Genomic DNA, 25,180 nt, shown 5'->3' on the forward strand with positions numbered 1-25,180 from the left:
AAGAGAGAGGGAGGGAGGAGAAGGACATGGAGAGAAAGAGAGAGGGAGGGAGGAGAAGACATGGAGAGAAAGAGAGAGGGAGGGAGGGAGGAGAAGGACATGGAGAGAAAGAGAGAGGGAGGGAGGAGAAGGACATGGAGAGAAAGAGAGAGGGAGGGAGGAGAAGGACATGGAGAGAAAGAGAGAGGGAGGGAGGAGAAGGACATGGAGAGAAAGAGAGAGGGAGGGAGGAGAAGGACATGGAGAGAAAGAGAGAGGGATGGAGGAGAAGGACATGGAGAGAAAGAGAGAGGGAGGGAGGAGAAGGACATGGAGAGAAAGAGAGAGGGATGGAGGAGAAGGACATGGAGAGAAAGAGAGAGGGAGGGAGGAGAAGGACATGGAGAGAAAGAGAGAGGGAGGGAGGGAGGAGAAGGACATGGAGAGAAAGAGAGAGGGAGGGAGGAGAAGGACATGGAGAGAAAGAGAGGGAGGGAGGAGAAGGACATGGAGAGAAAGAGAGAGGGAGGGAGGAGAAGGACATGGAGAGAAAGAGAGAGGGAGGGAGGAGAAGGACATGGAGAGAAAGAGAGAGGGAGGGAGGGAGGAGAAGGACATGGAGAGAAAGAGAGAGGGAGGGAGGAGAAGGACATGGAGAGAAAGAGAGAGAGAGGGAGGAGAAGGACATGGAGAGAAAGAGAGAGGGAGGGAGGAGAAGGACATGGAGAGAAAGAGAGAGGGAGGGAGGGAGGAGAAGGACATGGAGAGAAAGAGAGAGGGAGGGAGGGAGGAGAAGGACATGGAGAGAAAGAGAGAGGGAGGGAGGAGAAGGACATGGAGAGAAAGAGAGAGGGAGGGAGGAGAAGGACATGGAGAGAAAGAGAGAGGGAGGGAGGGAGGAGAAGGACATGGAGAGAAAGAGAGAGGGAGGGAGGGAGGAGAAGGACATGGAGAGAAAGAGAGATTGAAGCTTTGAAGCATTCAGGTCAGGCCATAATTATATTATATTATATATTATATAATATTATATCTTTTGGTAGTCGACGCGTGATGTAAACGTGTTCTGTATGTATGAAAGTTACCTGCTGGAATGTGATCTATTCATAATTAATTATGAATGATATGATATGATATTTATTAGCATTTATAATGCGCCCCCTACTAGCCAATTTTTACATCGGTCCGGGGCGCAGCCCAAAACTAAACAAAATAATACGAATAAATGGACCGGATAAAGAACCAGACAGACAGAGAACATAAGAACACCTCAGACACACAACACAACAGCAAAGTAACTCAGTGATCATCCAGAGTGAAGAGGTGGGTTTTAAGCGAGGTCTTGAATGTCTGTACGGTGTTGGCAGACTTGATCTTGAGGGGGAGGAGCTTGTCGGCGCCATTAGTGCAAAGGCCCGGAAACCTTTTGTCAGAAGTTTGGCCCGCGGGAGGGACCCTCAGACACAGTTGGGTCATTTGATCTGAGGGACCTGGAGCTGATGTGTTGGACCAAGAGTTCCCCTCAATGTAGGCCGGAGCGAGACCGTCGAGGGCTTTGTATTTGAAAAGCAGAATTTTTTTTTGATTGATTCTCTTCCTCACTGGGAGCCAGTGGAGAGAGACGAGGACTGGGGAGATGTGGTCCCTCGTTCTGGTGCCTGAGACCAGCCTGACTGGGGAGATGTGGTCCCTCGTTCTGGTGCCTGAGACCAGCCTGACTGGGGAGATGTGGTCCCTCGTTCTGGTGCCTGAGACCAGCCTGACTGGGGAGATGTGGTCCCTCGTTCTGGTGCCTGAGACCAGCCTGACTGGGGAGATGTGGTCCCTCGTTCTGGTGCCTGAGACCAGCCTGACTGGGGAGATGTGGTCCCTCGTTCTGGTGCCTGAGACCAGCCTGACTGGGGAGATGTGGTCCCTCGTTCTGGTGCCTGAGACCAGCCTGACTGGGGAGATGTGGTCCCTCGTTCTGGTGCCTGAGACCAGCCTGACTGGGGAGATGTGGTCCCTCGTTCTGGTGCCTGAGACCAGCCTGAATGATACGATCTATTCATACTGGAATGTGATCTATTCATAATAATTATGAATGATATAATCTATTCATACTGGAATGTGATTTATTCATAATTAAATATGATCTATTCATACTGGATTATTTCTTATGTGAAGGATATCCTATCATATGTTACTATGCGCCTTCGTTGATTCTCACGGCGACGGACCACCAAGCCTTTTATGTACGTTGCTACGGCAGCAATTGCACTGTATTTGGTTTGTAGTAAAAGTACTTTGTAAGAAAATCATTTTAAATCGTTATTCTGCGTCAAATTATTAATGTCTGGTAGGTAGCTAGGTGACAAGCAGGATAACATACAGCAAGTCGGTCATTATTGCAACATGCACCCCTGCAGGGCGAATCCTAGACCCGCTGCTTCTTCAAATCGCATCACTGCACAGTATCCATTATTAAAGCCCCTCATGACATGTAGCCTAACTCTAGAGCCATATGAAATCCGTTTTTATTATTTTCCAAATTCCATAAAATTTTTTCCCAAATTCCATTTTTTTCGTTTTAATATTTCAGAATTCTGTATTTTGCTTTTTATGCTCATTTTACCATCAGAAATAGTGTCTAATAAGTGGGAATGAATAAATGTCCACAATTGAATAAGATATAACAGTCCATTTAATGTTTTTAAGTGCTGCAACTCAGAAATAGTTCAATTTTACACAATATTTTTCAATTAATATTGTGACAAAATAAAAATACATATTTCAAGTTTCAAGTTCAAGTTTCTTTAATAGTTGTCATACAGAAGTACAGAATACTTTCATACAAAATGATTCTTACTGTTACGCTCCAGAGACTGTGCTAGACAAGATAGTATCAAATAACATAGTATAGCATGTAATTTAGAAGAAGAAAATGAGGTCACAGTGTTCGGTATAGACATATGTACAATGTTCTGAGTTACCATATAATATACAATACTATGCAGTGTACTAATGTACAGTACTATATAGTGCAAAGCAGAAATGGGATGAGGTACAATTTAGGTACAATTTACAGTAAGGTGTACGAGTTGTAGTGCAATCCTTCATCAATAAATATAAAGTGTGGGGAGTGGGTGCTACAGTGTGTTTGTTTAAAGTGGGTGTGTGCTATAAAGTGTGTGGAGTGGGTGCTACAGTGTGTTTGTTTAAAGTGAGTGTGTGCGTGTGGATGTGTGTGCTATGTGCGTTTGGTGGTTGTTGTTGTGTAGTGTTCATTGTTCGTTTAGCAGCCTGATGGCCTGGGGATAACTTCTGAGTCTTTCTGTGCTCGCCTTGAGACTCCGGTATCGCTTGCCTGACCGCAGCAGTTCAAAGAGGCAGTTGTTCGGGTGACTGGAGTCTTTAATGATTCTCTTAGCCTTGCCCTTGCAACGCTTGTTGTAAATGTTCTGGAGGGTGGGGAGCCCCCCTCCAATTGTGCGTTCGGCTGAACGTGTCACTCTTTGTAGTCTGCTTCGGTCTTGTGCAGTGCTATTCCCAAACCAGGAGGTGATGTTGCCGGTCAATATGCTCTCTATTGTACATGAGTAGAAGTTCTTAAGGATCTTCTGACTGACTTGGAACTTCCTTAGGCGCCTGAGGAAGTAGAGGCGTTGTCGTGCCTTCTTCACAACACTGTCAATGTGTGTGGTCCATGTCAAGTCCTCGGATATGTAGGCTCCGAGGTACTTAAAGCTGTTGACTCTCTCAACCGGTGCCCCGTCGATGCTGAGGGGGCTGTAGTCCTTGACCCCCGACCTCCTGAAGTCCACAATCATCTCCTTTGTTTTGCTGACGTTCAGGGAGAGGCTGTTTTCCTGGCACCATCCCGCCAGGACCTTGACCTCTTCCAGGTAGGCCCTCTCGTCGTTGGCAGAGATCAGGCCCACCACCACTGTGTCGTCAGCAAATTTGATGATTGTATTGCTACTCCGCTGAGCCACACAGTCGTGTGTGTACAGGGAGTAGAGGAGGGGACTCAGAACACAGCCCTGGGGGGCCCCTATGTTGAGGGTGATGGATGAGGAGGTGCAGTTGCCTGCTCTCACCACCTGGGGTCTGCCAGTCAGGAAGTCCAAGACCCACTGGCAGAGGTCATAGTTCAAGCCCAGGTCCCTGAGCTTGGCTATGAGTATGGAGGGGACTATGGTATTGAATGCCGAGCTGTAGTCGATGAATAGCATTCTCACATAGTTCCCCTGCCTCTTGTCCAGGTGTGATGCTGCTGTGATTTCAAGTGTAAACAATAGATACAGCTAGCTACTACTGACATTATCACAATGACAATGTCAGTAACCTAGCTATATCTATTATATTGTGATGAAATATAGTAATGCATAATTTAGGCACCTTTTAGTTTAGTTTATTTCGTTTATAAAGGACAGTGTATAATGGCAATCGTTTGCATTAAACAAATGGATGGGTGCACTAGATTTAGCAAGAAGCTATCATTTCCATCTATAGTCCTATGTACTGTAACGTTTCATAGCTATTTAAGTTTATTTAGATTATAAAGGGCAGTGTATAATGACAATCGTTTGCATTAAACAAATGGATGGGTGCACTAGATTTAGCAAGAAGCTATCATTTCCATCTATAGTCCTATGTACTGTAACGTTTCATAGCTATTTAAGTTTATTTAGATTATAAAGGGCAGTGTATAATGACAATCGTTTGCATTAAACAAATGGATGGGTGCACCAGATTTAGCTAGAACTTCTAGAAGCTATCATTTCCATCCATAGTCCTATAATGTTACATAGCTATTTAAGTGTATTTAGTTTATAAAGGGCAGTGTATAATGACAATCGTTTGCATTAAACAAATGGATGGGTGCACTAGATTTAGCAAGAAGCTATCATGTCCTAACGTTATAGCTATTTAATCACAATAGTGTCGCAAGTGTTTTTGCGGGTCCAGTCCACGGAACGTTGACAGAATTAGCAAAACACCTTATCACCGGAGGCATAAAAGTCATTAGGATACTGTTCTGCTCTGAATTGAGGGCTTATTGTGGAATAGTTTAGCTTCTTGACGATGTTAACACTGAAGCAGCCAGACGCTGTGTTGTGTGTAACACGCTGTAGCGTCCCCGCCTCCTCCCTGGTCATGTTGTGTGTAACACGCTGTAGCGTCCCCGCCTCCCCGGTCGCGTGTGCACCAAAACGTTCCACCCAAAAACGAAATTTCAGTCCAGATTAGGCCAAATTCTGCAATATTCCACCGCGTTTTGCAGTTGATTCCATTTTTATTGGTTAATTCCGCGATTCCGTCCGCGATTCCGTGAACGCGGATTTCATATGGCTCTACCTAACTCCTGCACTCCGTTGTCTTATCTTATCCTTATCTGTGTGCTGTTAACAATGATGATGAGAATAAAGAATGCAGGTGTCTGTCTTTGTGTGTAGTGTGTTACAATTAATTGTGTTTCCACAGCCCTCCTAAACTATAGCTTAGTTTTCTTCACGAACTGAGCAAAAACCCTACAAAATTCCCAGATAAATGTTGTATATCTCCACATACCCTCCCTGTGACTGTCCCTATTAGTCCAGCAGATATGTGAAAAAAACCGTACCGCACTTTATGATAAAAGCATGACATTATTTGGCACACTGTTAGAATATGCCCTAAGAACGTTTTGTGGCTATAGGGCCGTTGCAGATTTGTTATTTTACCAGTAACTCAGGTTCCATAAACACCTAGTATCTTGATTCTTGTGGCTAATCCTACATTTACAAGGATGATTAATCCATTCCAGTGGTACTATTTCCAACCTGCTATCAAGCAACTAGTAATCTACTGGGCTATATTATGCTTCTTTTTCACCATCCCAGACACAGTTGGTATCGTCCCCTGTTCACTGGTATCATCCCACACATCTCTACTGTATTTTAACTACCATACACACACCATGTCTTTAAAAACACCTGTAGGCAACATTATACTAACTGTGTGTGTGTGTGTGTGTGTGTGTGTGTGTGTGTGTGTGTGTGTGTGTGTGTGTGTGTGTGTGTGTGTGTGTGTGTGTGTGTGTGTGTGTGTGTGTGTGTGTGTGTGTGTGTGTGTGTGTGTGTGTGTGTGTGTGTGTGTGTGTGTGTGTGTGTGTGTGTGGGCAGCATGAACTATGCTAATGTTAAATATTTAAAGGGGACATGTCTTGCTATTCCTTTCACTATTTGGGCAACTTTACACACAATTCCTGTGAGTCTATGGAACATTTCAAAATAATTCATTGTTTTGTATTTCTAATCAAGTACTCTAAAGCAGCATTTTTCCACTTCAAGATTTCAAGCTGTTTTGGGCTGGGCTCCGCCCATAAGCGCTTTGAGTGACAGTCACCCACAGTCAGACAGAGGCAGACAGAGAGAGAGATATAGAGAGATTGAGGGGGATACTAATTAATTTCGCCGCAGGGGGGCATAATCCCACGGGACAATGCATTGGTACCGTACTTTTCGCACTATAAGCCGCACCTGACTATAAGCCGCAGCAGCTAAATTGAATGATGTGTACATATATAAGCCGCACTGGACTATAAGCCGCAGGTGTTTTAATGTTTAATTACCATTATGTAATTAGCATTGGGACACAATACTGTCGGACAAATAACAAGAATTAACTCATTTACAAGTTGTATTAAGTTTAGCAAATAAGGGAACAGATAAATAACATTTCAATGCAGTCAAAAAAGCAATATTTAGATTTTTACATTTTCGGGTTTGGTCACGTCGAGTCACATATAAGCCGCACCGTTATATAAGCCGCAGGGTCGAAAAATGGGGGGAAAAGCCGCGGCTTATAGTCCGAAAAGTACGGTAACTTGTTTCAAATGACAATATATACCCCTGTGAATATTATTGCACGGATCGGAATACGGGCGTGCGCGTGGGAGTCAAAGATATGTTGACAGTGATATGCGAACACGTGGAGAAGCTCCATACCAGCCCTGCGCGCGTCGGGAGGTTGTGTGTAAATGCGTGTGTTTTCCCCCGAGAGAGAGAAGCTCCTGCTCCGTGTCCCCCTCTCTATCTCTCTCTCTCCCTCTCTCTCGCTCGCTCTTTCTCAGCTGTCTGTCGGCACCCGCTTGAGGAAGTGTCTGTTGTTGAGCGAATGGTTGCGCTACAACCATAGAGGGGGCGTTACTGCAGATCAGCTCCGTGCTACGTAGGATAGCGAGTCAAATCAGAGTAGCTTAGTTCACTGGGGGAGGAGATTGTCTCAACTGAATTGGAGCAATCCGCCAAAATGAGAATTAGAGACACAGACCCCATTGATACAAACCCCCATTGCTAGGAAACAATGCTAAACACTGGAAAAGGCTATTTCTAAGACGCAGGACCTTTAAACCACAGTTTTGTAACTCATGTTCTCCTTGTCTCTCTCTCCCTCTCACCATCTCTCTCTTCCCCCTCTCTCTCTCACACACCATCTCTCACACACCATCTCTCTCTCTCTCTCTCACACCATCTCTCTCTCTCTCTCTCACACCATCTCTCTCTCTCTCTCTCACACCATCTCTCTCTCACACACCATCTCTCTCTCTCTCTCTCACACCATCTCTCTCTCTCTCTCACACCATCTCTCTCTCTCTCTCTCTCACACACCATCTCTCTCTCTCTCACACCATCTCTCTCTCTCACACACCATCTCTCTCACACCATCTCTCTCACACCATCTCTCTCTCTCGCTCTCTCTCTCTCTCTCTCTCTCACACACCATCTCTCTCTCTCTCTCTCTCACACCATCTCTCTCTCTCTCACACCATCTCTCTCACACCATCTCTCTCTCTCTCTCTCTCACACCATCTCTCTCTCTCTCTCTCTCTCTCTCTCTCACACCATCTCTCTCTCTCCATCTCTCTCTCTCTCGCTCTCACACCATCTCTCTCTCTCTCTCTCTCACACCATCTCTCTCTCTCTCACACACCATCTCTCTCACACCATCTCTCTCTCTCTCTCTCACACCATCTCTCTCTCTCTCACACACCATCTCTCTCACACCATCTCTCTCTCTCTCTCTCACACCATCTCTCTCTCTCTCTCACACCATCTCTCTCACACCATCTCTCTCTCTCTCACACCATCTCTCTCTCTCTCACACACCATCTCTCTCTCTCTCACACACCATCTCTCTCACACCATCTCTCTCTCTCTCACACCATCTCTCTCTCTCTCTCTCTCTCTCTCTCTCTCTCTCTCTCTCACACCATCTCTCTCTCTCTCTCTCTTCCCCCTCTCTCTCTCTCTCTCTCTGTAGCTGGTGTGGCCCAGGCCCAGCGGGTGGTAACGGTGCAGAGCGGCCCGCTGGTGCGTACCGAAGGTTCCCACGTCACCATATGGTGCAACGTCACTGGTTACAAGGAGGGCGTGGAGCAGGACTTCGAGTGGTCCATGTACCTGCCGTCGGCACCGGACCGCGAGATCCGCATCGTCAGCACGGCTCAGCCCAACTACGCCTACGCCGTGTACTCCCAGCGGGTCAACAGCAAGGACATCTACGTGGAGAGGCTGAGCGGGGACTCTGCCATGCTGCACATCAGCAAGGTCCAGGCCCGAGACCAGGGCCTGTTCGAGTGCTACACCCCCAACACAGACGCACAGTACCTCGGGTCTTACAGCGCGCGCACCAACCTCACAGGTGAGTCCCTGACTACACCTTAAAGGTGCCGTGTTGCACATTCAGTTCTTGCGTTCTTGGCCAAGTGATAATTTTTTTGGAATATTTCAAGGAAGTGTTTCGAAGACGCTACTTGCCATCTGGGATGTTGTCAGAAACATGTTTCAGTGAACCATTGAGGTGGAACCGGAGACTTTATTTACCAGCGAGCTGTTGTGTATTCCTGCCACTGAGCGCTGTCTCTCGTCTTGTCAAATTCAGGTCAAACTTGTCAAACTAAGCGTTGAGGATCAAATATGAACTGAAGTTCCAGCAATTGTGTGTCCTGTTTCCCCCATAAAGCATACAAGGTTGTCGGAAACATATTTTTCAAATGTAGCCAAGAGTACAGACTAGGGATGCCCCAATCACGTTTTTTGCCACCGATACTGATCACAGTATCGTCTATGAGCCATATAGGCCGATACACTGTCGATACCGTTAGTTTTTTAAAAATATCTTCAACAACAATACTAATAATAATAATAATGACAAAAATAATAAATTATAAATACAGATCTAAACTTAACTAACAAATACAAAACGTTTTTGGTTTTGTTATAGAAGCTGGCGCCTGGCAGTATTATACTGTAGGTCTAACACAGGCATTCTCAAAGTCCGGACTCCGGTCCAGATCCGGACCGAACCACAACTGTCTCTGGACTCTGAGCAAATGATACTTTTCATATGTATTATCTGTATTATCTGCGAGACATCGCCACAAACGCAACAAGTAAAAATTCTCCACTCTCTCTACTGCAAGCAGCATCTCTGCAGCATGTCTGACTGCACTGTTTGTGTGTGTGTGTCTGTCAACTCTGCTTTTGTCCAATCACATTCCCCCACCCACAGTCTGCCAATCAGAGGCGGAGTAGGGCGGGTCTTCACGGCATGCTCGTTGTGCCTTTCAGTGACCAGCTGGGAGAGTGTAGCGGGGCTGAGAGAGTACTCGTCTCGACTACACTTAATGGCTGCTGGTCCACGTCGGTCCAGCCCTATGAATTTCATGACTTTTCTTGTGATCGCCTAGCCTTCTGACTATCACGGTTATACGCACGGATGCTCTCTAAAGTGATTTGCGTTAGCGGTCGTTTTGGTTCTTAATCGGCCTTTTTATTTTTACTCCGCGCCGTCCGCGGTAAGCTTAACGAACTCTCCATGCTCCTCTGGGTGATCCTCCTCTGGGACTTCAAGTGTCTTATTTGTTGTGTTGAAACGTTTTACATTGCTTCCCCCACGAGGTATTTTATCCTGGCATACATTGCAGATCTGTCTCATACACTTTGTAATAGTTCCACACCGCTGACATCATGTTTTAGGTTACTTAACATGCGACAATGACACCAACTCCGCTGAGAATTGTGTCGCGTCATCGATCGGTTTTCGCAATCGGCGTCTAGAAGGCATTATCGGAATTCCCCAATCTCATATTTATACTGAATATCGGCCGATACTGATCGCTGGCCGATCGATCGCGGCATCCCTAGTAAAGACCCTAACCCTATCAAAACAGCAGTTCAACACCTCAAGAAGGTAAATAAGTCCCTACAACAGAGATGTGATTTCAATTTTTTTGAAGAATAATATTACTTTATTGTCAATGTACACAAGGCAATTGAAATGTGTCTTTTCGCATATCCCTCATAGTTACACATACAGTCCTCATATCCTTCCTACTTACACACAGTCCTCATATCCTTCCTACTTACACACACAGTCCTCATCCTTTTTACTTACACACACAGTCCTCATATCCCTCCTACTTACACACAGTCCTCATATCCTTCCTACTTACACACACAGTCCTCATATTTTCGTCTTATGTTGTGGGACTTGTACAGCACTTTGGTAAACTTTGTTGTTTTTAAATGTGCTCTATAAATAAAGTGGATTGGATTAATGAATTAAGTAGCCCCTTTCATGACTGTACGCAGCCAACACGGCTGTGTGATTTAATTCAAGGTGGATCGCTGTTGTCGTTTGAACAACTTAGATTTCATGGGAACTACCAATCCCCCAAATCAAGAATGTTTAAGATGAATGAATGAAGTAAGATTTTGATTATTTGAAATATGGCCTGTGTAGACTAAACTATGCACAGAATTATGTCAGTCTACAAGGTCCGGCAATGTAGACCTTGTAGACTCCACTACAGACCAATTATCAGTGAATGTTCATGCATTTTTAAGAAGGGCTACTTCCACAAAAAAACAAAACTCACCAAAACATCTCAGTAGCACCTTATCTAAATGTTCTATTTCATATAAGGAGATTCATATTTATTTATGTATTGCATGCATTTCTACATTTTATTTCCTATTTTGTTTATTCATCCCAGTATCTTTCTTTCTTATGTGTGGAATTCTACAAGGCATGTAGGTGTATATGTGTTTGAGGATGATATCCTTCAAACAGGCAATAGTGATGATATAATTTGGGCAGTGCTGAGCTGGGTTACTTTCCTCCAGTGAATTTGTCCCCCGGCCCCACCCAATGGCCCCATGCGCACACACACACGCACACGCACACGCACACGCACACGCACACAAAAATCGAAGTAAAAAAATGTGAATTCTTTTTTTTGATTTTTTTTTTGATTTTTTTTTAAGCTTGTGCCATCGAACGAAGCTTCGAAGTATTTAAGACAGCCCTACAGTCCTCATATCCCTCCTACTTACACACACAGTCCTCATATCCCTCATACTTACACACACATATGCATTTCATCAAAGAGGTCAGAGTGCAGGGTCGCCCGCAGTGCAGCACCCCTGGAGTAGTTTTGGCGTTCAGTGCTTTGCTCAAGGGCACTGAGGCAGAGATGGTGGCACTGGGAAACATAGATGTAATAACCAGCCTTAATGTGTAAAGCGCTTTGGATAAAAGCTGTTATATAAATGCAGTCCATTTACCATTTTAGCATTTATTCAGAAGAGTATCTTTTGTCAGCCATGCGAAACACACAGACACAAGCATTGGTTATTGAACAACGTCGTACATATTCATATTCTAATAGATTCCTCTTGATTTCTAATGGATACCTCCTCCATTATTCCCCTCTGTCATACTCACTTCCACTTGATAAATACAGCAACAAATTGGTTCATTTGTGCATTAGGCTGCTGTTTGTTGTTTAACGTGGCGTCGATTGTGGCATTTAATGAAGAAAACCTCCTCGTTGCTTGTGGAACAGATGTCCCCTCTCTCTCATATGCTCCGTTTTTTAAATCTTAACCATTAAACCAGATGTAATCCTAGAGAATCCTACTCAATAATAGCAATTCATACAGCATGACAAACCATGCCATTGAGCGCATTACTGGAAACCACTGAGAACCACAAGTGTGACCCTGGCAGTCTTAGTGCCTTGCTCTACTCATTGATCTACACAGAGAATGGAACCACTAACCCTGGAATTATCAGTGCCTTGCTCGGTTGGTGCGGTTGGCATGGCACTGGTAATTCCTAACCGACGGTTACTGTGGCCTTGTGCCAACTGCACGCGGAGCTGCACACCTCCCAGAGACTTAGGCTACGTTTAGACGAGCGTTTTGTGAACAGAAACCGCAAAAGTCATCTTGCGGTTTCACTTTTAATTTTACGTTTAGACAAGCGTTTTGGGGTGGAATTCTCCGTGCAGACGACGCTGTAACGACGGAGACCCGCTGTCACACGATTGGCGCATATGTCACATGACGTGCTGTGAAGACCCGCCCTACTCTGCCTCTGATTCGCAGACTGTGGATGGGGAATGTGATTGCACCAAAGCAGAGTCACTCACAGACAGTGGGTCCACTCCACTCACGCCGCGGGACAGATTCTTGTGTATTTAACCCTTTCACTGCCACACGACAGCCGGTTGTGTGATAGTAAAGGGGTAACCTTCTGTCGTGTGGCAGTGAAAGGGTTAAAAGTACTGCCAATGTAGCCTTCAGGTGATCTCCGTTGATATAAGTCAGACATACTTTGCTTTGTTTACGTCTCGGCTACTGGCGCATACCTGCTACCTGTGACGTAAGCAGTACGCGCGACCAGAGCCGTGACAACCCTTTCGTCATCGTTTTAACAGATTTATACGGTTTGACAGTTTAGACGAAAGCGCAAAGCTTTTGCGTTTCTAGGAATTCCACCCTGGAAGGTAGTCTCACTTTTTTGCGGTTTCACCCCGTAAAAACGCCGTTTCCATATAAACGAAAGGCACATCCGTAAAAATATTTTTGCGGATTCACCTGCTAGCGTTTCCGTCTAAACAGGGCCTTAGTGACACCGCGGACGAGGCCCCGCACAGACTGCGTTACAATGATTGGCGTCGCTATGGTGACGGAACATGCAGCAGCCACAAGAAGCACGACACCGGATTAACCCTGGCAGTCTTGGTGCCTTGCTCTACCCATTGAGTCACACAGGGAATGAAACCCTTAACCCTGGAATTATCAGTGCAATGCTCTAACCATTGAGCCACAATGGAACCCCTATTAACCCTTGAAGCGTCAGTGCCCTGCTGGACCTCTTGAGCTACACAGGGAATGGAACCCTGCAGTTCCTGAACTATAAGGTACGCTCGCTGCAATATTATGCTATATATACAGTATATTAACAAATTGTTCTAAATAAATAATAATGATAATAAATTATTTGAAGTTTGGAATTTTTCTTTTTACAACCGAGGTATGTAGATTACATTTTTAGAGACTAAAGTACCAAAAAAAAGGTACCGTTGTTGGATTCCGGTACCGGTATCGGTTCAAATATGAAAGGTACCCAACCCTCCCCCGAACCCTAGCATTGTTAGTGCCATGCTCTAAGCTACGCAGGGAATGGAACTTTTAACCCTTGCATTGTTAGTGCCATGCTTTAGGCCAGGGGTGGCCAACCCGCGTCTCGTGAGCCGCACGCGGCTCTTTGCCCGTCAATGTGCGGCTCTTCCATCCATAAAAAAATAAAAATAAAATAAAATCTTTTTTTACTTTTTTTTTTTTTACTTTTTCTTTTTTTTTTGTCACTCATTTCATAAGGACGTAGAATAAACATAATTTTTTTTTTTTTTTAATGGTCCATTTGCATGATCTGAATCTAGGGACATATATGGATCAGTGTCAGAAATAGTGTGTCTGTTACTAGGCTTGAGTAAATTGTAATGAACCAAAGCAAAGGAGAATATCAATTCTATTTAATTTTTTTTTATCTTTGACTGTGAATAACACCATGCTAAAATTGACCAGACCTGAAAAATCTAAGCAAATGAATAAAGGGAAGATTATTAAACAGAAGGTTTTGTAGATACAGTACTGAATTCTGCCATCTTTTTTATAATGTACATTTCTCCACCATTTTTCATCATATTGCAACACCGTTTTTTGCAAGACGTTCACAGAAAGGTAGAGAAACTAACTGCGTTCTGTTTTATGGCAATAACGTTCAGGTTTGTGGGAGATAATCCCAAAACATAAGAGAAATAAAAAAGTAAATCCAGAAGTCAGATGATTGACAGGGGCTGGTGTGAGCTGGGTAGGGTAGTTTTTCGAAATTCGAAAGCCCCGGGTCTCTTCCTTCAAAAGACTACACTCACTTTTGGCTGTGCCACTTCCTCCTGTCAATATGCGCCGGTTTCCGACTCAATGCCCTGAGATTTCTATAATCTTATATTTCACTAATAACAGTTAAAATAATTGGTAAACAAACGTAATGCTGAAAATATACACTTTAACTGTATATCTCGGGCTTAAGAGGTTAACCCTGTGAGGCCCAAATTAAAAGTCCTTAGCAACTTCAGAGGGTGGGACATATAAACACATTTACTATCAAATAGCATTGTGAGGCTGAACAACAGGACCAATTGACTATAGGCCTACATGTGCTTATTTTTTTAAATAAACATAATTTTTTTTTATTTTTTTTTATTTTTTATTTCTCTTTCTCCAATTTTCTGTTTTTCTCCCTGTCCCAATTTAGTCGCCGTGCCAATTCCCCCCCTCCCCTACCTGGCTGCTGTATGCATGTTCTCCTACGAGTCGGTACAAGGGCGTCCCGAAGCCGACCGCACGCTTCCTCTGATACGTGCGGCGACTGCCAGTGACGTCTTTTCACTTGGCAGTGAGGACTCTCATTGGTGAAGTGTAACGCGTGGGAGGGCACGCTATCTCCACCAAGTCCTGCCCTCGCTGAGCAAGCGCCGAGACCTGACCTGTAGGCGTCGCTGTCCACAACGCCAGATTCCCACCCGCCAGCTTCCCACCCCCTAATACTGCCAATTGTATTAGTATGAACGACCAGGCAAGCTGGTGACAACGCCGAGAGCTGGGCTCGAACCCAGCATCTCCTGGTTGGTGACGAGCGCAATCTCCGCTACGCCACCTGACCGCCCTATAAACATTCTTTTTTTAAATGGCTAAAAGTGATTTTGTAATTTTGCAACCGTGGGTCTCACAGGGTACTTTTAACCCTGTGAGGCCCAAATAAAAAAGACATTAGCAACTTCAGAGGCCAGAGGGTGAGACCTATAAACACATGAAGGGTGCCGTGACTGAAAAAAAAGGTTTAGAAACGCTGGTATATGGTGTGGCTCTTTGTGGTACCACAGTGATTTTTGTGGCTCTTAGTCTCTGACTGGTTGGCCACCCCTGCTTTAGGCTACACAGGGAATGGAACCCCTAATCCTAGCATTGGTAATGCCATGCTCTACACTAGGGCTGCAACGATTAGTCGACATAATCGACGACGTCGATTATAAAAAAATCGTTGACGAGAAATTGTTGCGTCGATTAGTCATAAAAAAAAAAATTATTTAATTTTTTTTTTTTTTTTTTTTTTTTTTGTGCACTACCTATCTTTGTGAGAGCGGCTTCTCAGGGTTCCAGACAACATCATAACATGATGATCCCATAGCAAATTTTGGACATTGAAAACATTGTTCCCCTGCAGGAGATGATGATCAGACTAGACACACAATACATTACACACGCACTCCTCTCACTCACACACAGCGATCAGAGTAAGACACACACATACACACTCCTCTCACTCACACACAGCGATCAGAGTAAGACACACACATACACAGTCCTCTCACTCACACACAGCGATCAGAGTAAGACACACACACATTCACACTCCTCTCTCTCACACACAGCGATCAGAGTAAGACACACACACATACACACTCCTCTCACTCACACACAGCGATCAGAGTAAGACACACACACATACACACTCCTCTCACTCACACACAGCGATCAGAGTAAGACACACACATTCACACTCCTCTCACTCACACACAGCGATCAGAGTAAGACACACACATTCACACTCTCTCTCACACACAGCGATCAGAGTAAGACACACACACACACACTCCTCTCACTCACACACAGCGATCAGAGTAAGACACACACATACACACTCCTCTCACTCACACACAGCGATCAGAGTAAGACACACACATTCACACTCCTCTCACTCACACACAGCGATCAGAGTAAGACACACACATTCACACTCTCTCACACACAGCGATCAGAGTAAGACACACACATTCACACTCTCTCTCACACACAGCGATCAGAGTAAGACACACACACACACTCCTCTCACTCACACACAGCGATCAGAGTAAGACACACACATACACACTCCTCTCACTCACACACAGCGATCAGAGTAAGACACACACATACACACTCCTCTCTCTCACACACAGCGATCAGAGTAAGACACACACATTCACACTCTCTCTCACACACAGCGATCAGAGTAAGACACACACATTCACACTCTCTCTCACACACAGCGATCAGAGTAAGACACACACACACACACTCCTCTCACTCACACACAGCGATCAGAGTAAGACACACACATACACACTCCTCTCACTCACACACAGCGATCAGAGTAAGACACACACATACACACTCCTCTCTCTCACACACAGCGATCAGAGTAAGACACACACACATTCACACTCCTCTCACTCACACACAGCGATCAGAGTAAGACACACACATACACACTCCTCTCACTCACACACAGCGATCAGAGTAAGACACACACATTCACACTCCTCTCTCTCACACACAGCGATCAGAGTAAGACACACACACATTCACACTCCTCTCACTCACACACAGCGATCAGAGTAAGACACACACACATACACAAATTACACAGTACACACCTCTCACTCACACAGCGATCAGAGTAAGACACACACACAAATTACACAGTACACACACTCCTCTCACTCACACAGCGATCAGAGTAAGACACACACACATACACACACACACGGACTCCTCTCACACACAGCAAACAAAAGTTATTTAAAGTACACTTCCACTTTAATTTGTATTATTTAATTTATTTATCTTGTTATGAGTGATTGCTGTATTGTTCTTCAAATACATTTTCATTTAAAGTGGCTTAAAGATCCAAATTCAAATGTTTCATGAGTCATTATTTTAATTTGCTATGGGATCATCATGTTATGATGTTGTTGTTTGGTCCTGACAAGAGTCTCAAAGTCTGGGGTGATGGTAGACAAGCAACTCTGAGGTCATGCTCAATGTCCAATCTGTTCCTCTGCTCTGTCTTCAGCTGGACCAGAGCTGAGAAGCCACTTTCACAAAGATAGGTAATTAAAAAATTTTTTGTTGTTGTTTACATTGGTTTTCGATTAGTCGACTAATCGAAAAAATAATCGGCAGATTAGTCGACTACCAAATTAGTCATTAGTTGCAGCCCTACTCTACACAGGGAATGGAACCCCTAACCATCTGAGCCATAATGCCACGCTGTAACCACTTGAGGGACACAGGACTAAATATAGCTTGATATTTCACACATGCATATCTGTTCAAGCTGTTGATCTAACAGGCGTGCCCCCACTGGGAGGTATCCATGCCGACCTGGTAGACTCAGCCAGAGGAGACGGGAGTGTTGGGGTGTGTGTGTGTGTGTGTGGGAGATTCAGAGGAAGTGTTCAAGCTGAACTACCACCTGTTCTGACCAAGGGAAGTCATGCTTCACCCCGCACGCATGCACGCACTCACGCACGCACTCACGCACGCACGCACGCACGCACGCACGCACGCACGCACGCACACACACACACACACACACACACACAGCATACACATATATACACACATACCCACACACACATATGCACACGCACATAAATACACACATATATACACACACATACACACACACCCACCCTCCCATCTCTCTCTCCTTTCCACCAGGGCGTTTCAATAACACACTGTATGCGATTTCAAACATTCAGTCTGTCAACGACATCTGTTCCCCTGTTCTCCTGTGCCACTGCTCTCTCTCTCTCTCTCTTTCTCTTTCTCTCTCTCGCTCTGTGTTTCTTTCTCCATATCTATCCTTCTCTTTCATCTTTTCTCTCTCTCTCTCTCTCTCTCTCTCTCTCTCTCTCTCTCTCTCTCACTCCACCTCCTCACAACGAGCACAGCTGACACAGTCAGGGATTCTGCTTCCATGATATCTCTGTTCCTTTCCCGTTTCCCTGAGGTCACTGGCTAACCATGGGGTCAGGGGTCAAACCAGGCTTTCTAAGCCCAGGAAAACCATCCTGCATACAGGAAGTGATACATTTTTTGTTACCAGTAGCAAAGCAACAGCAGTTTATTTGGAATGAATAGAAGACTAACTCAGTAGTTAACATGAATGAATAGAAGACTAACTCAGTAGTTAACATGAATGAATAGAAGAGTAACTCAGTAGTTAACATGAATGAATATAAGACTGAGTTAGTAGTTAACATGAATGAATATGATACTAACTCAGTAGTTAGCATGAATTAATAGAAGACTAACTCAGTAGTTAACATGAATGAATAGAAGACTAACTCAGTAGTTAACATGAATGAATAGAAGACTAACTCAGTAGTTAACATGAATGAATAGAAGAGTAACTCAGTAGTTAACATGAATGAATATGATACTAACTCAGTAGTTAGCATGAATTAATAGAAGACTAACTCAGTAGTTAACATGAATGAATAGAAGACTAACTCAGTAGTTAACATGAATGAATAGAAGAGTAACTCAGTAGTTAACATGCATGAATAGAAGGGTAACTCAGTAGTTAAGATGAATTAATAGAAAACTCTGTAGTTAGCGTGACATTTCAATGTGGAAAGCAAGTCAGTACAGAGCAAAAACACCAATAATCACCAATTGGGACGACAGTGGCTCAGGAGGTAGAGAAGTCGTCTGGTAATCGTTGAAAGTCGTCTGGAGAGGTTGAAAAAGAGAAATATGGAGTTGTGCGGGCATGTTCTGAGAGGATCCAGCGGGGAGATGTTCAAGAAGGTGGTGATGGGGAAGGTGGATGAAAAGAGAGGAAGTGGAAGACCAAGAAGAGGCTGGGTAGACGACGTCTGTGATTGGAGCGGAGTGAGAGGCGGAGTCACGGAGTTGGAGAGAAGAAGTGGGGACAGGATGGGTTGAAGAAGCCACCTGATGATGATGATGATGAATCCGGAGGTTCCCGGTTTGATTCCCGCTCCTCCCGGTCGATGCTTGTTTCATCTAGAGCAGGGGTCTCAAACTCGCCGGCCATTTGCGGCCCGCCCCACCCCTCCGTCTGGCCCGCAACATGATATAATTGTTTTATGTAATCAGGCCCGCAAAAATTACTATATGGCGCCCGCAGGCAAGAAAGCCTAAGTGTGATGTGTATTCAGCTGCATTATTCACCTGGGCTATGTGAGATTGCTGTTCATTGACTATAGTTCAGCTTTCAACACCATAGTCTCCACCAGACTGGTTGACGAGCTGATTGATCTGGGTCTGAGCTCCGCCTGATTGATCTGGGTCTGAGCTCCGCCCTGAGCGTCTGGATCCTGGACTTTCTGAGTGACGGGCCCCAGGCGGTGATCATCAAAAAAAGAGATTTGTTCCAAAATATCACCGAACCCAGTGGCACGGCGGATTGACGAGTTATCTGGTAACATTTACGATACAATAACAAAGAAAAATAACAAAGGAAAGATATTGTGCTTTCTTGTAGTTAGTAGTACTTGAATGTTGAAGTGGCCCTCCTATGAGATGACAATACCAGCAGTGGCCCCAAGCCACTTTGAGTTTGAGACCACTGATGTAGATTCTCTGTGATAGTGGTTGATCGTTTCAGAGCTGGAACTGGGGTTTTCTCCCAGACCTGTAATCTATACCTGTTTCGGCAGGCCTATATATGTCATGGTTTAAAAAAGTACTCTTATTTGGACTCGTATATCATGATATCTAGAATAATCATGTGATATATTATGCCGTTATTGCCCTATTTTTGTTTGTAGCGATTTTCACAGCAGTGAAGCACCGTGGCCAGTAGGGGTGGGACGTTCACAAAACCCAACGGTTCGTTACGTACCTCGGTTTTGTGGTCACGGTTTTCGGTTCGGTTCGATATATTGTTTTTTATAAAAAAAAAAATTAACACTCAAAAATCTAAACATGCTTCTCATTTATATATATATATATATATATATATATATATATATATATATAAAAAAAGTTTACAGTGTTACAGTGTTTACAGCCTTAAATAATGTTTGGCACACAAAGACCGAACTGACTGAAAAATATAGGCTACATTTGTCAAAAGTATTAACTTAGTGCAAACAAACAATATGCTCAGCCAGCACTAGACTTTCCTTTCTTTAATATAAACACAAAAAAACAATGTCAACCATGTTTAAATTCCCTGGTTGTCGGTTCTTAATGGACATATTCGTTTTCTGCTTGAAATTATTATGTATCTGTCTACATTTATTTAGACTAACATTATTTTAATATTGAGTGCAACTGTGGTGGGTTACGTAATTCGGTGGGTTGGCGCCGGGTCCCCACGGACATTTTAGCGTGTGGCACCTTCAGCTCCGGTAACGTTAGGAGGAGTTCATAACATCAACAAGCAGCACGAAAGCTGCAATAGTCCCGGTTGGAGTTAGTAAAACACAGTTGTATGTTAGCCTTCTTGGATGTTGAATAAACGCCTATCATTGTCTTTCAACACTCCGCCTCTCAGACTCCCATTTTCTCCTCTGCTAGCTAGTAGCTACGGTGACATTTCATTGACTGTATTAGCTGGCGGGCTACCATAGTTAAAACGTGCGTTGTGTTGTACAAACTGCTAACGCTATGGCAAGATGTGTGTAGGCTTATGTAATGTTAATGGCTATGTTTTTAAAGTCGTAATGAAGATTGATTTATAATATATTGCGCTTGCCATTTCCACAAACCGACTAGCACCTGCTGCCAGCTGAGCAGCCGGTGTGTCACCTCTCCCGGCTCCCTGCTCATCCCGTGAGCCGTACAATACACACACGGCCCCGCACCGGGGAGGTCGTGCCGAACGGTACACGGTTCGGATGCGTACCGTCCCACCCCTAGTGGCCAGTAAACGCACACGGATACATTTAAATCTATGTCTTATTAACAAAGATGATAACACAATAGCCCGTTTTGAGCTACATAGCTTCAACGGGGCTGTTGGCTGTTCTCTTAACTAATTCAGAGCCACGCCCATATGACCAAATTAGGTCTAGATTGCCACCGCTTTAATCAATGGGAAGACGGGGATATTTGCGAACCCTTAAACTATATCTTAAATTATGGCTAGATTTATCTTCAAATAAACGCTAGATTATCGATAGTATATGTGTCCTCGTGTACGAAGAGAAGCGGGGTCTGAAAAATCGCTTCTCCGTACTTTGATCGGCGCGAACCACACACACACACACACACACACTCCGATGGCAGAGAAGGGAACATCTGATTACCCCAAGATTCGTAACATAAAGGCCTTACCTCACATCTGATGTCATGCAAAAATATTAATCCAATTCCTGATCGTCATTCCAAATATCGATCGCGTCCATTGATCCAACGTTATAGTCCAAAACACAATGATCCACGATGCTCCCAGTCCCCCCAGTCGATGCAATAGTATCCAGCTGCATGCCCGAGAAGTAAAACCTGGACCGGACTTATTTCTTTTATGCACAGTCCCAGCCAATCCAATCCAATGATGTGCAATACCATCCGGGAGACGATAGGCGGCGGTATTTGCCCTTTGCAAGCGCAGACCCATTCCCAATGATAACGTCAGGCTGGATGGATGGATGAAAAATGAATGGATATCGCTAATAAAAGAAATAATGATTAAAACCCGACTATACTCGTGATTGGCACTCAAGCGATGGCGAGTTAACCCAACTATACTTGTGGTTGGCACTGAGTGGGTTAAGATGCATGCAGAACTACAAATACCCACTGGCCTTTGCCACCTAACCCCTTCCCCACCTAACACCTTTTCCAGGTGAGAGGCATTCACTGGTAGGGGTAGGTGTGTGGAAGTTACCATAGCTCAGCGTATGTACGCGGTCTCTACGTGTTCGGGAGACTTGGGTGCATAAACACCTGATTATGATCATGTCTCAACTCCCGACCACAACCACAGCCCGAGCTGTGAGTGAATTACACGAAGGGGAGCATTATGGCAGGAGACTTATTTTACGAAAAAAGAGTGAGGCGTGGGTGAAAGTGGCAATTTTTCAAAGTAAAATACCCGGAAGACTAATGAAAATAAAATAAATGTCTTTTTAAACAACTTTATTCGTTCTTTTCGGCCCGGTACCAAATGATCCACGGCCAGGTACTGGTCCGCGACCCAGTGATTGGGGACCTCTGCTAAGAGCCCTCTCTCTATATTCCGTTATGCGCAAGCTTACAGACTTGCAGAGCACACACTGGAGTAGATTATTCTATGCGATGGAGAAATACACTTTCAATTGTGACGGAGAGAAGATCAGATACAATTGAACACAAACGGTTCCAAAGATGTTTCTCTGCATATTTTCACACCACCAACAAAGTACTGGGCCCGTTGTCTCGGAGTGGATTGTGGTGCGTCTCCTCTCCTCACCAGAGACAGAACATATTTAGGGAGTAGCAACTGTAGTTTTTTCACACGGCGAGGAAAATAATATTGTCGGACAATCTAACAAGAATTAACATATTTACAAGTTGTATTAAGTTTTGCAAATAAGGAGACATATAGAGAACATTTCAAAGCGCACAAAATTGGCAATCTCCATTTCGACCTATTTCTGAATATCATTTTGGGGTTTTCTGAGGAATCATGAGCTCCTTAACACATTCTGTGCCACGCCTCTTCCGGGAAGCGGCAATGTTCATGCCACCCATTAAACCAATGTAGTCTGTCACCTCGTTTGTAGAGCTATAACTATAGGGGGGGGGGGGGGGGGGGGGTCGTTTTTTTCGATGCTTTGATCGTCACCAACATAATCCGTTATGGAGTAGCGTTACACACATACGCTCGGATCGCAATGAAAACATTATTGGATCAACGCACGATTGAAACCATATAGCCCTTACCTTGACTAGGATGTACCCCGAAAAGAATATTCCAATTATCTGATTGCCATTCCAAGTATTGATTTTTCTAATTGTTTCTTCTCAATCCGAGCATTAGAACCGCTACACTTGTCCGACTAAGAAAAGTCCGCCCGGACCTATATAATATATACTATTATATATAACTATATAATCGACGCACGGCCAAAGACTCAACGTTTCAAATGATGTGGTGCAATACCGGCCGCATCCCACCATATGGCGGCATTGAACTTTTTTTACGATCTCAGACTCATTCCCTACGATGACACCAGGATCCCTGGATGGAATATAGGGTATTCAAATCGAAAGAAAATGAAAAACGATCCAGAAACGTGTTAAACACGTGATTGGCACTCAGCGGTCGGGTGTCATAAATGTGTAAATCAGTGAATGGCACTGAATGTGTTAACAAGACGGGTTAGACTGTGCCGGGTCACATATGGATGGCACCCCTCACCCTGGCACTGTTGGTACCTTGTTCTACCAAGTGAACTACACAGGGAATGGAACCCCTCACCCTGGCAGTATTAGTGCCTTGCTCTAGCCACTGAGCTACATGGTACCGACCCGCTTCCAACATCTTGGCTGTTGCTAGAACTTATAATTATCAGGGGAAACACTGAATGTCAATACAGATAATCAGTTCAGGCTAACATTACATTAATCAGCACTGTGAGAAGACAGTCAGACTAACATTACATTAATGATCACAGTGAGAAGACAGTCAGACTAACATTACATTAATCAGCACTGTGAGAAGACAGTCAGACTAACATTACATTAATCAGCACTGTGAGAAGACAGTCAGACTAACATTAATCAGCACTGTGAGAAGACAGTCAGACTAACATTACATTAATCAGCACTGTGAGAAGACAGTCAGACTAACATTACATTAATCAGCACTGTGAGAAGACAGTCAGACTAACATTACATTAATCAGCACTGTGAGAAGACAGTCAGACTAACATTACATTAATCAGCACTGTGAGAAGACAGTCAGACTAACATTACATTAATCAGCACTGTGAGAAGACATTCAGACTAACATTACATTAATCAGCACTGTGAGAAGACAGTCAGACTAACATTAATCAGCACTGTGAGAAGACAGTCAGACTAACATTACATTAATCAGCACTGTGAGAAGACAGTCAGGCTAACATTACATTAATCAGCACTGTGGGAAGACAGTCAGACTAACATTACATTAATCAGCACTGTGAGAAGACAGTCAGGCTAACATTACATTAATCAGCACTGTGAGAAGACAGTCAGACTAACATTACATTAATGATCACAGTGAGAAGACAGTCAGACTAACATTACATTAATCAGCACTGTGAGAAGACAGTCAGACTAACATTACATTAATCAGCACTGTGAGAAGACAGTCAGACTAACATTACATTAATGATCACAGTGAGAAGACAGTCAGACTAACATTACATTAATCAGCACTGTGAGAAGACAGTCAGACTAACATTACATTAATGATCACAGTGAGAAGACAGTCAGACTAACATTACATTAATCAGCACTGTGAGAAGACAGTCAGACTAACATTACATTAATCAGCACTGTGAGAAGACAGTCAGACTAACATTACAGTAATCAGCACTGTGAGAAGACAGTCAGACTAACATTACATTAATCAGCACTGTGAGAAGACAGTCAGACTAACATTACATTAATCAGCACTGTGAGAAGACAGCCAGACTAACATTACATTAATCAGCACTGTGAGAAGACAGTCAGACTAACATTACAGTAATCAGCACTGTGAGAAGACAGTCAGACTAACATTACATTAATCAGCACTGTGAGAAGACAGTCAGACTAACATTTACATTAATCAGCACTGTGAGAAGACAGTCAGACTAACATTACATTAATCAGCACTGTGAGAAGACAGTCAGACTAACATTTACATTAATCAGCACTGTGAGAAGACAGTCAGACTAACATTACATTAATCAGCACTGTGAGAAGACAGTCAGACTAACATTACATTAATCAGCACTGTGAGAAGACAGTCAGACTAACATTACAGTAATCAGCACTGTGAGAAGACA

At 44.0% G+C, this 25,180-nt stretch overlaps 1 protein-coding gene across 1 annotated transcript in view; it reads left to right on the forward strand.

The window, feature by feature from the left end:
* Positions 1-25,180, forward strand: part of igsf3 (immunoglobulin superfamily, member 3) — a 468,209-nt gene that overhangs the window by 139,360 nt on the left and 303,669 nt on the right. Inside the window, exon 2 of the mRNA XM_084311321.1 lies at positions 8,263-8,643. Coding sequence (XP_084167447.1) covers positions 8,263-8,643 — 381 coding nt within the window. The remainder of the gene's footprint in view (positions 1-8,262; positions 8,644-25,180) is intronic.

The sequence above is a fragment of the Notolepis coatsorum genome (assembly GCF_963971535.1).
Source record: "Notolepis coatsorum genome assembly, chromosome: 3".
Taxonomy (NCBI): Eukaryota; Metazoa; Chordata; class Actinopteri; order Aulopiformes; family Paralepididae; genus Notolepis; species Notolepis coatsorum.